This window comes from Arvicola amphibius, chromosome 10, assembly GCF_903992535.2.
Source record: "Arvicola amphibius chromosome 10, mArvAmp1.2, whole genome shotgun sequence".
Lineage (NCBI taxonomy): Eukaryota > Metazoa > Chordata > Mammalia > Rodentia > Cricetidae > Arvicola > Arvicola amphibius.
In genome coordinates this window covers 46,063,015-46,080,122 of record NC_052056.1, presented here as the reverse complement: position 1 = coordinate 46,080,122, position 17,108 = coordinate 46,063,015, and the positions used below count along the sequence as shown (strand labels likewise).

General features: G+C 40.6%; 1 protein-coding gene across 1 annotated transcript in view; it reads right to left on the bottom strand.

Annotated features, from left to right (window-relative positions):
- Nucleotides 1-8,088: 8,088 nt before the first annotated feature.
- LOC119824238 (cell surface glycoprotein CD200 receptor 5-like) overlaps nt 8,089-17,108 on the bottom strand; it is a 40,405-nt gene continuing 31,385 nt past the window's right edge. The window contains exons 5-7 of the mRNA XM_038344393.1: nt 16,797-17,045; nt 8,962-9,082; nt 8,089-8,661 (exon numbers count right to left, since the gene is read on the bottom strand). Coding sequence (XP_038200321.1) covers nt 8,655-8,661; nt 8,962-9,082; nt 16,797-17,045 — 377 coding nt within the window. The 3' untranslated portion in view covers nt 8,089-8,654. The remainder of the gene's footprint in view (nt 8,662-8,961; nt 9,083-16,796; nt 17,046-17,108) is intronic.

Here is a 17,108-nt window from a genome sequence, read left to right as displayed (position 1 = left end):
GTAAGCCGAAGCATGTGATTCATTAACATTGGAGTAAGGGGCAGATTCCGTTAACAGATGTGATCCATTAGCATTGGAGTAAGGGGTGGGTTCCATTAATGGATAGCTCTCAAGATAGTGGGATGAGGGGTGGGTTCTCTGTAAACATCCTTAGGGCAATGACCTCTGCTATCCCTGTAAGGACGGTGGTCCCTGACAAATCTATCCTTTAGGAAAATGGTCCCTGACAGGCAAGCATGTATATTACCTAAAAAACTGACTCCTATAGCAGCTTTATGGCAAAATGATCTACTTCTATGGCTGCACCTTTCCTTTACGCCATTTAAGTTACCCTTATTTTGAAGTAGTAGCTTGCTTAGCACAGAAGAGCAGAATGGAATCTAGGAAGTGTTTTGTCAGGGATCTGGCTATGATCAATGTTCTTCATACTAAGCAACAAATTGATTGGTTATTTCAAAATAGTGATTCTTGGGTAATTGGGTTTGCCCAATTTGAAGGCCAGATTAATAATCTTTTCTGCTGATCACTGCTGCAATTTGAACAACTCTATCCCTTTATTTTCCTAAAGTTGTAGCCAAAGATCCCTTAAAGCATGTTATGCTAAATTTTACAGATGGTTCTTCCAATGGAAGAGCTGCATATGTTCTCAATGGTGAAAATGACTTGTGGTGCTTGCCCATGGCTCCTTGAAAATACTTAAAAGGATAAAAACAGGAGAATTAAGAATTGCCACATAATACTTTAAGTCATGCACCTTTTATGGTTGCCATGAGCAATCTGGTGCAGACAGACTTTGGCCTGATGGCACCAAGGCAACCTTTGCTAAGGCAAGGTGAAAAAAACCTTGCATTGGATTATGGAAAAGACTCTATCCTGTATTAATTTGGGATCCAGGATATGTTTGTGCTTTTTTTTTCCACAGGAAGAAAATAATACTGGATGAGATGACTGCTTATACAGCAGAGGAGTTCCAGCCCCGATGACATCACAGCCGTTGATGACTCCATAAGAGAAGTGGAAAGAGGTTCCTGAATGTGTTATCCTGATTTCCTCATACCATTGTGCTGCAGGCTAAGAAAAGGGGTACCTGAACCAATGTTCCTGACAACAACTTATGGCATTCTGACAAGGGAAAGGAAATAGTACTGATGACAGGTGATTTACAGCCTCTTGATGGACTTGCTATGCAGACTTCCAGACCTAGTGAGTTTACCTTGGAGCTGGACCAGAAACACAGACTGAATATTTAACTGTTTTACTTGTTGGGACACAGAACTTATTTTGACAGTATGGTATTCAATCTGTTGTTGAAATATTAGATCTGAGAACTCAGACATAAACTTTCTCCTCAGGGGAAAAAGGATTGGTTACAAGGAGTGTGAAGCCCTCTTCAAATATGAGGAGGGTAGGCTAAGAGTTTTGCTGCTGCTCAGAGACTGAGACAATTACTTAAAAACAGTTATACAGTTGGACTCTCGCCGATCAGAAAAGACTTTTCTTATCTTTTGATTAGAATGGATTTAAGAGAATTGTGATATGACAAATTGTGGGTTTGTTGTTAATTTCCATTCTAGAATTATGGTATTGACCTGGTAATGTTTGTAACTGCTGTACTTTACTATAAGATGTTAAAAAAAAAGCTTGACACTTTCTATGAGTACTTGGATTTAACATATTTGATAAGAAATTTAGATTTTGATACAGTATAAAATTGTATAGAGGTGCTCTAGACCAACTGAAGAGGGCATTCCCAACCCTGGAGATCCTCACTTCTTGAATTAGGAGGCTGTAGCCATTAGGAGCATAATCATTCACAAAACATTATTTAATTGCAGATTAACTCTCTTGACAAAAATTTGGCTCAGAGACATAGAGCACAGAAGTGTTTTCTCCCTTAATCCTTTGATTACAGAGGTTGGCAGTCATTGATGGGTTTGATCCTTTTTCCTCCCAGTCTCCTAAGAGAAACACTCGTATGATTAAAATACAGTTTCCGAAGATGGGTAAATCTGGGAAAAGGGAAAGTGTTTACATAAGGCGGATATGATAATCTGTCCTGCTGCAGAAACATAGGCTTTATTAAAATTAATAAAAGGGAGGAATTGTGGAGACCGAAAAATGCAGGCCCATTTCCACCTTGTCTGCAGGTGAGTGTTTGGGCACTGACAGGCATAGTTGCCTGTCCTAACTCAGGAGGTGACTGCTTGGTTCTTTTGAAATTAAGATAGCTCAATGCCATCCTGACAGGTGGTCAGGATATGTAAATGCACCTCTGTTCCTTCTTTTGTAACTCTAAGGTCACCTAGGGAAGGCAGCCTTTAGCATATGTTACCTAGAGAACTTTAGCTACCTAGACAACACAATGCTAAAGATTTGATGCCACAGAGTGATAAAGCCAATGACTATGTGAGTTATCCTTTTGTATCATGTTAATAAAGTCTTTTGTTACCTTCTCCCTGCTTCCTCAGTCCCCCATTTATGTTGGGTATAAAAGCTGAGGAAAAATAAATGCGGGCAAAGAATTTCAAGATTTCAGTCACTAGAATTTTCTTTCGATACTTTCTGTATTTTCTGTCTCATTATTTTATTTGTCTTCATATTCTTTACTTATATTTCTAAATTCCCATGCCCCTATTCTAGTAAGAAGTATTTTTGTCAAGGCTGGTTACCAACATGTTATGACTAATATCCACCTATAAGAAAACACAAAGCATGTTTTTTTTCTTTCTGGGTTTTGGTCACCTCATTCAGGATGATCTTCTTAATTCATCAATTTGTGGCCAAAATTCATGATGTCATTGTTTTTAACAGCTGAGTAATACACTGCTGTGTAAATGTACCACATTTATCTTCTCCATTCTTCAGTTGATGAACATCCAGGTTGTTTCCAGTTTCTAGCTATTATGAATAAAGCTGCTATGAGCAGAGTTAAACTAGTGTCCTTGTGGTATTGTAGAGCATCCTTTGAGTATATGCCTATAAGTAGTATAGCTGGGTCTTAAGGTAGGTTGAGTCCCAGTTTTCTGAGGAATCACCATATTGATTTCTATACTGACTGCACAAGTCTGTGCTCCCATTAGCTACAGGGGAGTGTTCCCCTTCCTATACATCCTCTCCATCATGAGTTGTCACTTGTGTTATTCATCTTAGCCATCATGACAGGTGTAAGATGTAATATCAGAGTACTTTTGATTTGTTTCCTTGAGAGCTAAGGATGTTGAACACTTACTTCTTCAAGTGTTTATCAGCTATTTAGATTCACCTGTTGAGAATTCTCTGTTTAGATCTGTCCTCCATTTTTAATTTGATTATTTTGCTTGGTGTTGTCTAGGTGCTTGAGTTCTTTGTATATTTTGGAAATCAGCCCTCTGTCTGATGTGGAGTTGGTGACGATATTAGCCCATTCTGTAGGCTATCATTTCCTTCCTTCCTTCCTTCCTTCCTTCCTTCCTTCCTTTCTTTTTTTTTGTCTTTTCCCATCTCTTTGGATTAGTTTTGAAGTCTATAGTATTAAATATTAAAATGTTTATCACAACTTGCTTTGAGGAGTAAAAGTATACCAGAAAGTGGAAGGGAGTTAAATCTACATTTAAGAAGATAAACAGATTAAGAAATGGAATAAAGGATGTGGTGTATTCAGGGCAACATCCCACTCAGCTACATTTCCAAATTGTGAAAAAGAACTAAAGGAAAGCTTAGAGTTGGGGATGGTGGGATACAACTTTAATCCCAGCACTGGGAAGGCAGAGCATGGAGATCTCTGAGTTTGAGCCCATCTTAGTCTACAGAGGAAGTTTCAGAACAGCCAAGCTTAGGCAGTGAAGGACAGAAAGCTGGTGAAGATGTAGTTAGGATTCAGTCATTATTCTGGCCCCTGTCACCTGGTAGGATGAACCCAGGCTGTACCCTAGCCAGCCCAAGCTCCTATGGCTGCTACATCACTATGTAGTCTGTATGAGCATAGGACCCTTTAAGAGAAAAGTTCCACCCACATTCTCTCTTTTACCCACTGATCTTCTGAAGAGGCAGGCTGGTCCTTGCCCCTTCTTCCTCTTCCTCTCTGTTTTTCCCTTTCCCTCTTCCCTCTCCTTTACCCTTCTCTCAATAAACTCCTCACTTAAGTTTCCCCTGCACAGCATATTTGTCTCCCACACCCACAAGGAATCCTCTGGCTCTCACCTGCCAATGTTTCTCATGCTGTTTTACAGCAGAAGTGATTAAATGAGGAGGCCAGGTTCTAGTTCCAGCGAGCAAAGAAACTTGGAAAATTTGTCATGTGGTTCTGGCTTTAGAGTTAAGGATAGAAGAAACAGGTTACAGCATTTTCTTCCATATATTGAGGCCAGAAATATGTCAAGGGTGAAACTGAATGGAGGCCTAGTAGAGAGGCCATTGTATGAAGTTGTAAGGTTGAAGCCTAGATTGCCTTGGAGAACTTAAGATGTCAAAGATGCCAGAGTCATGGGATACCTGTCAAGGAGAACTGTTAACAAAGATTGAAACCAGCCCAAGAGAAAGACTTATGTGTCTGTCAACACAGCTGAACAGAATTGGAGATCTGAAGGATCTGAAGAGTATTTTGACATCAGACATGGAGATGCAGTGTTGGAGTTGCCCAGCTGGTTTCCAGTTTTGTTCTGGTCCAGTATTTCCTTGCTATGCTTTCTTCCCTCTGTTTTGGAAGGTTGTATTTATGCTGTACCATTTTACTTTGGAAGTATGTGATCTGCTTTTTTTGTTTTGATTTCTACAGATGATTACAGCTAAGAGATTGCATGGATCTCAGAAAATACTTTGAACATTAGAACTTAAAACATCATCAAGACAGTAATATTTTGTCAAAATGTGTGGGGGTCTTTTAAAGTTGGACTAAATGAATTTTTGCACTGTGGTATTGTCATGGGGGCCAGGGAGTGGAATGGGGTAATTTGAATATAATTGGCTATCATAATTCTAAAGTGACTTGCACTATTAAGAGATGTAGCACTGTTGAATAGGTATGGCCTTGTTTGAGGAAGTGTGTGACTGTGGGGCAGGCTTTGAGGTCCCTTTTACTTGAGCTTTGCTCAGTGTCAGTCAACTTCCTGTTGTCTACAAGATGTTGGACTTTCAGCTCTTACTAGTACCAGCACTACATGCCTACATACCTACATGCTCACCAAAATGATGAAAATGAACTGAAACTCTGAAACTGTAAGCAAACCACCCCAACTAAATATTTTTAATTTATAAGATTTGTCATGGTCATGGTATCTCTTCACAGCAACAGGAACCATAAGAGAATATCATTTAAGAGAAGAACAAAAATAATCCAGAATATGCATATGAGTAGAATACAACCAATTATAAAGATAGTAAACTACCCAATTGACCAGATAATTATTTATTTCAATTAGAATTAATATCAGCTATGTGCAAAGTAAAATTCAAAATATCGATGCTGTGGTGAAAAACATGGTTTACTCTCTATTACACTAAGATAACAAATGGATGGTCAAGGGCAAATCTATGGTCATCAGGCCCAAGTTCTTCCATTGTTCTCTTTTTTTTACTTCAATTAGTAGCTTCCATCCACAGAATTATCCATGGCTCTGGGATGTCCAGGTATCACATCAGCACTGCAGTTCCACAGATACACTGGAAATCAATAGAAAACTCTTTCATCTCTTTAAAGGGTTGTTACAAAAATGTCACACATATCATTTACCAGCCTTAATTAATGATCAGGCTCAGATGCAAGGAAACAAAAAGATGTTATTAGCTATATCTATTCTTATAAAATTAGAGTTATGGTATTGAGTAATATGTGAGTTACTTTATGCTACAAATGTGCTAGCTGATAAGAAACCACAAGAAATTTTTGACAATGAATGTTCATTTGTCTACGATTAGCACGGGATTATGTTTGATGATCTTGACTGAGCTTGCTCAAGAGTCTGAGGGAAAAATCATTCCTGGATCCCTGAGCTGACCCAACAGGGAGAGGAAAGGCTTGACTGACATGGACCAGCTGTGTTCTATTCTCATCCTCCAGCGGGTAGATCATCCATATTCCCACAGAATAAAAAGCAGAAACACTCAGGACCTTTTGAGACCCAAACTCAAAACTGACAAACTGTCATTTATGTATCTTTTTACTGGCCAGAGAAAACTACTTGGAGTGAAAAAAGACTGTCCATAAACTCTTTATGGAAAGAACTTTGACATCTACTAGAAACAAGACAAGAGAGATGGGGTGAAGATTCAGTCATGAAGAGAATTGTCTTCCACAAGTGGAACAGGGAAGAGAGACAACTAACCAAGCTACTTGTGATCTCTGCATCTGTTTTTCCTAGTCTGCTACAGAATTAGAGTACTGGATCTCTTAACTCTTTATGCACTGACTTAAACATGACAAGGTTGTAATGAAAAAGGAGATAAAAAGAACTCATCCCTTAGATGTGTTTAAGTGACAATTATGAACTTATTTACTGCTTGACAAATACTAATTTCCTACTATCAAAATAGGCACTGATTTTGATATTAGCACTGTTCCTTGTTGTTAGTAGTTTTTACTTTTATGTTTTTGCTTTTTGCACTTTTGTGGGCCTACCACCCAGCTCCCAAAGAAATCACATGGAGTCTTATTACTTATAAATGCCCAGCTTTAGCTTGGCTTGTTTCTAGCCCACTTTTCTTAACCTAAAAAATCCTGTCTACATTTTGCCTCTGGGCATTTACCTTTCTACACACCCTTCTTTACTTCTGAATGCATCATTTGTTGTGTACTGAGTAGATGGCTCCTGATGTCCTCCTCCCCTTATTTTCTCACTCCTTTAATTGGATCCTCCTTCCCAGATTCCTCTCCAATTTCTTCACTCTGCCTGTCAGCCACGCCTATCCTTTCTCTACCCAGTTATTGATCATTCAGCTCTTTAGTAGACCAATCAGGTTATTCAGGCAGGCACAGTAACACAGTTTCACAGAATGCAACACATTATTGCATCATTAAACAAATGCTCCAGGGCATAAACAAATCAAATGTTAATACATCTTAACAAATATTCCTCAACACAATAGCACAATAAAAATTCATGCCATTTCTTGTGTGCAGAGATTTGTGAAGCGTTCACCAATTCACACACTTTGTCTTCAAATAAACCAGCCTACACTGCGTAGGCTTCTTACAAGTTCGTGTGGTCATAGGACTGAACAGGTGGGCTTACTACTCCTGCACAGACTCATAAATTATCCCAAACACAATCCTCTCCTCTCCCTAGTCACTACTGAATATAAACAACTCCGAGAACAGATTTGTAGAATAAAACATTAGCTTAGAGCAACACCCCTTTGTTCTCTGCCCTGGCATGATCAACATGAGAGGGTGAAATGGAGAAAACTTAAACTTTTAAAGAACCACCTGAGGCTACCATCCAGGTATCCATTTGTACCAGGCACTCATTTTTTTTTACCTAGACTTCTAATAAAAATAAAAGTAATAGCCCAAATCACTTACCACTTTACCCAAGAAATGATTTTTTTAACTAAAAATATATATTTTATTATAGGACTACTATCTGTGTCACATGAAGACAAGGTCTTGGCTTACAGTTCTTCGGGTTCACCAGTATCTTACCCTTATCCTCACTGATTCATCGAACCCCTGTAAGTCACAATGCAGACAGCCATGGGGACTGAGACACTGGAGCTCTAAGGAGTAAGGGGATTTCCAGTGTTATTTCCACAACAGACAGTGCTTTCTCTGCCCTCAACTTTTAATGCCTACTAAAGTGTAGAAATACCAACTAAAACAAAATGGTTCCTAGCTATATATGTTGGCAGAGACTGATTGTTCGTTCTTAGCTGCTCAGACCCGAAATAATCACATATAAACTGTATTAATTAAAACACTGTTTGGCCTATTAGCTTAGGCTTCTTATTAACTAACACTTGTATCTTAAATTAACTCATTTCTTGTATGCCTTATGTTGCCACAAGGCTGTGGCTTACCAGGTAAAGTTCTGGCATCTGTCTCCTTCTGCAGCTACATGGCATCTTCCCGACTCTGCCTTTTTTCTCCCGGCATTAAGTTTAGTTTTTCTGCCTAGCTCTATTCTGCCCTTCCAGAGGCGCAAAACAGTGTCTTTATTAACCAATGGTTACAAAGCATATTCACAGCATACAGAGGGGAGTTCCACATCATATGTATTCAATGATTAATTCAAAAGACAACTGTCCAGCTACTTGGCAGCAAAAGCAAGAAAGAAGGGCTGCTAGTGGCTGACTTGAAGGTGTTGCTTGTCATGGTATCTAACAGTGTAACATTTATGATCATGTCAGATGTCCTAGGAACAGGAAGTTGGTTGAAACTATTCCTGGAGAATGTGGGTGAAGAATATCCACCCAGCACTGTTGATCACCATTTGATAAGCCCTCTTCTTTGACCTGCTATGTGGTGACGGGGGATAGTAGATAGTGATTCATACATGTATGGTGGTAAGATGCAAGCTTTTGACTGTATAATCATACTGCATGACCACAGGCTGTAATACGACTTCTGACAAGCATGAAGACATCAGGAGCAGGTAAGCTGGATGTCAGTGAGAAAGCTGATGGAAAATGGCTGTTTCCTTGTATTTTGTCATCGGACTAATGGGCTTCAGAAATGTAGACTTTTATTTTCTAGAAATAAAGAAAAATAAACATTATAAAATACAATTAAGCAGGACTTAAACTTGCCAGTGTCAAGAAACTTGTAAATAAATTCATAAAGTTCCTGCAACTACATTTCTACCAATGGTTCCTGATAGAGAAGGCCAGGCTAAGTCCCTCCTCAGAACTGCAGCAAGGCAGACACTTTTACCAGTGCCGTGGGAGAAGAACTGAGGGATCAACCATGATGTGGCCATATAACATACTTTCCCAGTCCACTGTGAGCTCAAACTTTTCTAGGAGTCTTAACATTTCAGTTTTTGTTCCTACCTGAAATAATTGCTCTTCTGGAAGAAAACAAATCCTAGAATGAGCAGAATGATCCCCAGAAGGGAAAGTTTCACATAGAGAATGATCAGCAAGGATTGCAGCGTGATGGTGACACCTGTAACTACAGGCAAGGGTAAAGCATAAGTCCGTTCAATAACGGTTCTAATTGAGAAATAAGATAAACAGCTGTAAAATCACAGTATTCTGTTACAAGGAGCGGGGCCTGCTTGTTCATCCTGGCCACCCAGCTTGCTTAGCCCCAAAATAACCACACAGAAACTGTATTAATTAAAACACTGTTTGCCCATTAGCTCTAACTTCTTATTGGCTAACTCTTACATATTAATTTAACCCATCTCCATTAATCTGTGTATCGCCACGGGGCAGTGTCTTACTGGAGATTCTAACTGGCGTCCATGCTGTCTCTCACTTCTGCCCTTGTTCTTCCCAGCATTCATTTCTGCTTTCTCCGCCTACCTAAGTTCCGCCCTATCAACTAGGCCAAGGCAGTTTTTTTATTCATTAACCAATGAAAGCAACACACAAACAGAAGGAACTCCTACACCAGTATTCCTAAAGTTTTAGGGAATGTCAAAATTCTATCAAAAATTTTATCAATTATACTTCAAATACCACTTATATACCACTATTTCATGATTAAATTTAGTAACCTAGTCCAGCTTTTGTGATTGATAGGCACTAACACATATTTTACAGTGAATAGGTGCACACTAAGTATTGTTAATACTCCCCAGTTATATAAGGAAAAAGTTCTCATGTGAACTTTATTTTAATTTTATGAAAATATAATTGTATCATTTCTCTTCATTCCTATTCCTTCTTCAAACATACTAACACTCCTTAAATTCCTAACCTCTTCTTTCTTGTTTTCATTGCCTATTTTTACATAATATGCAAATGTAATCTGTTTAGTTTATGTAGAATTGCTTCAATGTACATGATTTCAGAACTGGCCGCATTGTATTGAATAACCAATTAGGGTGCCATTTTTGAGGGAAGACTTCTTCTCCCCTGACTCAGCACTCCTTAGTTATCTGTAATTCTTAGTCTAGGGGTGTCTTAGGGTCTTCATTGCTGTGAAGAGACAAGCTGACCATGGCAACACTTATAAAGACAACATTTAATTAGAGTGGCTTAGTTATGTTTTCAGAGGTTGGGTCTATTTTTGTCATGACAGGGAGCATGGCAGCATGCAGACAGATGTGGTACTGGGGCTTAGAGTCCTATATCTTACAAGCAACAGTAAGTCAGCTGCCTCAGTAGATGGTTCCTAAGCATAGGAAACATCAAAGTCCAACCCCGCAGTGACACACTTCCTCCAAAAACACCATACTCACTCCAACATAGCCACACCTCATTATAGTGCTGCTCCTTATGAGATTATGGGAGACAATTATATTCAGACAACCACAAGGGGTGCAGACCCATGAGATTTACAGCTATCATGCTTGTATATCTATTGATGTTGCCTTGTTGAGGTTTCATGGATGAAGATTTCCTGTCATTTCCAGGAGACACAATCTTTTTTCAAATGTTTTTAATCCATTCATTCATTCATTTATTCATTTTACACAATTATCGTGGTTATCATTCCTCTCCTCCCATTCCCTACTCCCCAGCTCTTCTCTACCTCCTCCCAATCCATGCTTTATCTGTTCCTGTTCAGAAAGCAGCAGGCTTCCCATGGGTATCATCAAAGCATCACATATCAATTTGTCATGAGACTCAGTACCTTCCCTCGTACTTAGATTGGGCAAGGCAATGCAGTGTGAGGAAGAGGTTTCTCCAATCAGCCAAAATGTTAGGGACATTCATGCTCTCAGTGTTCAGAGCCCAGCTACACAACAGTCACATATTAGATCAGTCCCAATCAGGCTCCCTGGTTGTTGGTTCAGACTCTGTGATTTCCTATAAGCCAGTTTACAGGTTTCTATGTGTTTTCTTTGATGTCCTTGGCCCCTCTGGCTTCTACACTCCTTTCTCCCTCTCTTCAAAAGGATTCCTGACACCCAGCCTAATGTTTGACTGTGGATCTCTATATCTGTCTCCATCAGTTACTGGATGAAGGCTCTCCAATAACAATTGGGTTAGTCACCAATCTGATCATAGGACATGGCCAGTTTACTGCTAGAAGTTTTAGCTGAGATCATGCTTGTAGAATCATGGGATTTTCCGCTGCATCAGATTTCTGCTTGATCCCCCAAAGCCACCCTTTCCAATCTTCTCATTCAGTACTCTCAACTTCTCAACTTCCACCTACTCCGCAAACCAAGTTTCCATGCCCATCCACCCCAAATTCACCCATGCTATCTCTTCTATTTCCCCTTCACAGGGACATCCATGTGTCTCACCCTGGGTCCTTCATGTTACCTAGCTTCTCTGGGTCTGTGGATTACAGCATGAATACCCTTTATTTTATAGTTAATATTCACTTATGAGTGAGTACATACCTTGTTTGTTTTTCTAGGTCTGGATTACATTTCTCATGATGAATTTTTTTCCTAGTTCCATCCATTTGCCTTCAAATTTCCTATTTCTCATTTTTTAACAGATGAGTAATACTCCATTGTATAAATATAACATTTTGTTTATCTATTCTTTGATTGAGGGGCATCTAGGTTGTTTCCAGGTTCTGATTATTACAAATAATGCTGCTACAAACATAGTTGAGAAAGTGTCATTGTGGCATGATGGAGCATCCTTTGGGTTTGTGCCCAGGAGTGATATAGCTGTATCTTGAAGTATATTAATTCCAAGTTTTCTGAGAAACTGTCAAAATGGGTGTATAAGTTTGCACTCCCACCAGCAATGATGATATATCCCCCTTACTCCATATCCTCTCCAGCATAAGCAGTTATTTCTGTTTTTGTTCTTAACCATTCTGACAGGTATAAGATGAAATTTCAGTGTCAGCTTGATTTGCATTTCTCTATGACTAAGGATATTGATCATATCCATAGACATTTCTCGGTCATTTGAGATTCTTCTGTTGAGAATTTTCTGTTTACATCTCTACCACATTTTTAAAAATCAATTATTTAGTTAGTTGATGTCTAGTTTCTTGAGTTCTCTGTATATTTTGGAGATCAGGTCTCTATAAGATGTAGGGTTGTTGAAGATCTTTCCCCATTCTATAGGCTGCTGATTTTCTTATTTACAGTGTCCTTTGCCTTTACAGAGTTTTTCAGTTTCAAAAGGTCCCGTTAATTAATTGTCAACCTTAGTGTCTGTGCTACTGGTGTTCTATTCATAAAGTTGAGGAGATACAATCATATAGTAGACTTCCTGGTACTATGGCTCTTTTAATGTTTTCCCTCCTCTTCTATAATAGGAATTGTGTTGTGTATGTATTCATGGCGACTGGACATCTTATGAAATGATCACTGTTCTCTGCATTTTGACCATTTGTGGCATTCTATAATGGTTTCTGTCTATTACAAAGAAAAGCTTCTTGGGTAAGAGGTAAGAGCTACACTTACTGGTGGACATAATGGTATTTTGAATTCAATAAACATTATTCTGGTTTAATGAAGGGTTGTAGTACATTCATCTCTAAGATCAATGACCTCACTAACCTTGAGTAGTTGGCTAGGTTTCCAGTACCAGGCATGGTCTTCCTCCTATTGAATAAGCCTTGAATATAATTTGACAGTTTGGTTTGCTGCCAAGATGTGGTTACCACTGCTGAACCTTAGGGACCAGCCTTGTTGGTCATTGCTGTGGTTCATCAGAGTCATAGCAAGGTGGTACTACCAATTGTTTCCATTTTGGGGCACCTTGCACACCACTTTGGTGACAATGAATGTTAGTCTTCATGGAGGAGGCTTTCAAGTCAAATCCAGCTTAGACCCTCTGAGTTTTTTGTATGAAGTGCATCCCATGCAAATTTTAAATATTTGAAAGATATTGTTCTTTTTATTTCAAAAAAGGTTTGAGAATTTCATCAGTGTATTTTGATCATATTCACCTACAACTCCTCCTCCTACCTCCTACCAGATCCACACCTTGTTTTGTTTCCGACCAACTTTTCGTCTTTGTTTTTATAACACACTGGCTTCAGTTTATGTTGCCCATATCCTCCTGGATAGGGTGCTGTGAGGAACAACAGCCTTAAAGATAACTGACTCTCTCTCCTCAACATACCATTAACTGTCCCTAGGTCCTCAATTGTCAGTGTGGGGACTCAGGAGCCCCTTTTCATTCAATGATAAATTTTGATGGGCTTAATCTTGTGCAGGAAACTGCATTCCTAGAAGCTGGTGAGTTTAGATACCCCACCTGTCACTTCCTCTGACTTCTGAATTTACCAAAAGATTTTATAGTTTGTTTTGTTTTGGGTTTTTTTTTTTTTTGGTTGTTTTGTTTTGGTTTGGTTTGGTTTGGTTTGGTTTGGTTTTTTGAGATGGTGTTTCTCTCTGTAGCTTTAGATATGTTTTTTTCCCCTTGACCAGTTAAGAGTTTTGCTTTATCACAACACCATTTATTAAAGATGCTAATGTTATAATTTTAAAAGTGGCGCATGATTACTAAAATTTTTGTATCTGTGGAAGTTTGCTTTGTTATTGAGTATGTGATCAATTTTCGAGAAGGTCCCATGAGATGCTGAGAAGAAGGTATGTTCTTTCCTATTTGGGTGGAATGTTCTATAGATGTCTGTTAAGTCCATTTGATTCATTACATCTGTTAGTTTTCTTATTTATCTGTTAGATTTCTGTCTGGTTGACTTGTCCATTGGTGAAAGAGGAGTGTTAAAGTCTCCTACTATTAGTGTGTGGGGTTTGATGTGTGCTTTGAGTTCTAGTAATGTTTCTCTTACATATGTGGGTGCTTTTATATTAGGGACATAGATATTCAGGATAGAGACTTCCTCCTGATGAATTGTTCCTGTTATGAGTATAAAGTGTCCATCTCCATCTCTTCTGATTGATTTTAGTTTGAAGTCAATTTTGTTAGATATTAGTATAGCTATGCCTGCTTGTTTCTTAGGTCCATTTGACTGAACGTTTTCTCAACCCTTTACTCTGAGTAAATGTCTGTCTTTGAGGAATTCTTACATTGGTGCCTGCCCATCTCTTCCTTCAAATGTTGTTAGAAGAGCCTTGGCAGCTTGGTCCAATCTTTGCTATGGTTACCTGTGTACTTGGGGGTTTTTCTTGGTCTGCCCGCTCTTAGGTCCCCTCAGCACTGGAGTTGTCTCTCAGATCCTCTACACCCTGAAGTAGGCTGTGGAGGTGGATCTAAGGACCCCACAGATGGAAAGAAGGGATGAGATAAGTAGAGAAAGGAAGTAGCCAGGGGAAAGCCCCGCTGAATGGTCAGGAAGTTTAGGGGATTGGGGAGGGTGCCTGTGCTCCATTCCCAGGGCATCGAACCAGCTGGTAGGGCACTTAGCTACCCCTCCTGAGGGATGGAACTTCTGGTACAGGATCAGGCCACTTGCTGGCCAGGACCTCGCAGACAAATGGGCGGGCTTTCTAGGTGCAGGCTCAGTGGAACAAAAATCCTGCAGCAGTTACATTCACCACTTTGTCCCCTGACCCTCAGCCCCACAGCAGGCTGAGTTGGGGGATCCTATGACCCCGCAGATGGAAAGGGGTGCTTGGGTTCAAGCTGGGATGGAATAAGAAGAGAAAGGCATTAGCCAGGGAGAGAAGCCCCCGCAGAATGGCCAGAAATTTTAGGGGATTGGAGGTTGCCTGTGTTCCCTTCCCAGGGTGTGCCACCAGCCGGTCAGGCACACACTCACCCCTCCAGACAGATCTTTTGGTCAGACAAGATGGCTGGGTAAAAGTTGGAAGCATGGGGGTGGGAACAGGGGGATGGGTGGGGTAGGGGGAAGGGGAGAGAGAGAGAGAGAAAGAGAGAGAGAGAGAGAGAGAGAGAGAGAGAGAGAGAGAGAGAGAGAGGAAAAGGGAAAGACTGGGGAGAGATTGGGGGAGTGGGAGAGTGGAGATGGAGGAAGGATGGATATAGGAGCAGGGAAGAAGATATCTACATTAAGGGAGCCATTTTAGGGTTAGCAAGAGACTTGGCTCAAGAGGGGATCCCAGGTGTCCACGGGGATGTCCCCAGCTAGGTCCTAGTGCAACAGACTAGAGGATGCCTGTACTGGCCTTGGCCCATAGTCACACTGATGATTATCTCAAATATCACCATAGAATTTTTGTCCAGTGACAGATGGAGATAGAGACGGAGACCCTCATCAGAGCAATGGACTGAGCTCCCATGGTCCAGTTGAAGAGCAGAAGGAGGGAGAAGACTAGCAAGGAAGTCAGGACCACGAGGGGTTGGTCAACTCACTGAGGCAGTGTGCCTGTTCTAATGGGAGCTCACCAAATCAGGCTGGGCTCAGACTGAAAGAGCATGTGATCAAACCGGACTCTCTGAATGTGACTGACAATGGGGACTGACTTAGAAGCCTTTGATAAAGGCACTGGGACTTGTTTCTACTGCATGTACTGGCTTTTTGGGACCCTAATTTATTTGGATGCACTGATGGAGGATGGTTATCTGTCTATGTGTTACTTTCATTGGTTAATAAAGAAACTGCCTTGGCCCTTTAATAGGACAAAAAATTAGGTAGGCGGAGTAGACAGAACAGAATTGTGGGAGAAAGAGAGCAGAGTCAGACAGGTGCCTTAGGCAGTCGCCATGCCTCTCCTCTCTGAGTCGGATGCAGGTTAAGATCTCTCCTGGTAAGCGACCACTTCATGGTGCTACACAGATTACTAAATATGGGTTAAAACAAGATGTGAGAATTAGCCAATAAGAGGCTGAAACTACTAATGGGCCAGGCAATGTTTAAATGAATACAGTTTCCGTGTAATTATTTCAGGTGTAAAGCTAGCCAGGCAGTGGAACACAGCCAGCTTCAAAGCTAGCTGGTGGCTGTGAGCCAGGCGGCAGGAAGCGGCCCTCAGCTCCTTCTACAATGCACAGCTTCCTAGGCCTGGATGTAGGGGGGAAGGCCTTGGACTTCCCACAGGGCAGGGTTGCCTGCCCTCTCTTAAAGAGGGAGGGGGAAGTAGGAGGGTAAGTGGGGGAGCTAGAGGGAAATAGGAGGAGGGGAGGAAGTGTAAATTTTTGAATGGAAAAATAAAAAAGATAAAAAAAAATTTAAAGTGGTATGAGAAAAGCACCATAACACAGAACTCAGGTAGAAGGATTTTTACTAAGGGAGCATAAAAAGGGGAAGGGGAAGAGGGACAAGTCTCTATGGACAGGAGCAGCAGAAGATAAGTAAGAAAATTTGCTGGGGGGACAAAGAGACAGGGACAGGAGGAGACAGACAGAGAGAGAGAGAGAGAGAGAGAGAGAGAGAGAGAGAGAGAGAGAGAGAGAGAAGAATAGATGGACAGAGAGGGGAGGTAGATGAAGCAAAATGCATCCTAAGGTTTGAACCATTCTACCAAATCAGTGACCCTGATACACAGTTTATGAAAACATCCTGACTTTATAGCTAGTTGATAAGAACTGCAGGTGATAGATAACTGAAAACTTGTGACTTCTGTCTGAAGTGGATCTGATGTCCTAGTTAGCATTAACTCTCTACTTGACATAGCCTAGTTCTACTCAAGAGGCCAGGACACTATGGGTGGCACCACTCCCTGTCAGGTGAGATAGTAGCACAGGTATGAGGAGCTGGTAAGCAGCTCCATGGTTCCTGCTTAAGTTGTCTTGACTTTCCTCTCCCCTCCTCCAAGTGGCTTTGGCCACAGTATTTGTCACAAACAGAATGAAATTAGAACACTTCTCTTTCATGAGAGAATAAGTTAGATATCAAGTATTTATTCTTGTAAAGGGGGGATACTGACCTTGATTGAGTTCTATGGACAGAGTCTGGTTGCCAGTCAGATGAGAGACAAAGCAGAACACAGCAGACACATTGTTCTGCTCCCAGTGGTATGTGCTCCTGACAGTCACGGTGCCATTGCTGTGTGATTCCTTCTTAGTGACGTGATTCCCATCTGGAGTCCAAAAGATCTGCGCAGCCGGCTTGCCTGCAATTGCCTCACAAACTGCTGTTCTGTTTTCCCCCGGAAGCAGGGTTACTGCTGGAGGCACTGTGGAGATGGAAGGAAAAATGATTCAGTCTGGTCACAAATTACAAAGGCGTCTGTTTCTGT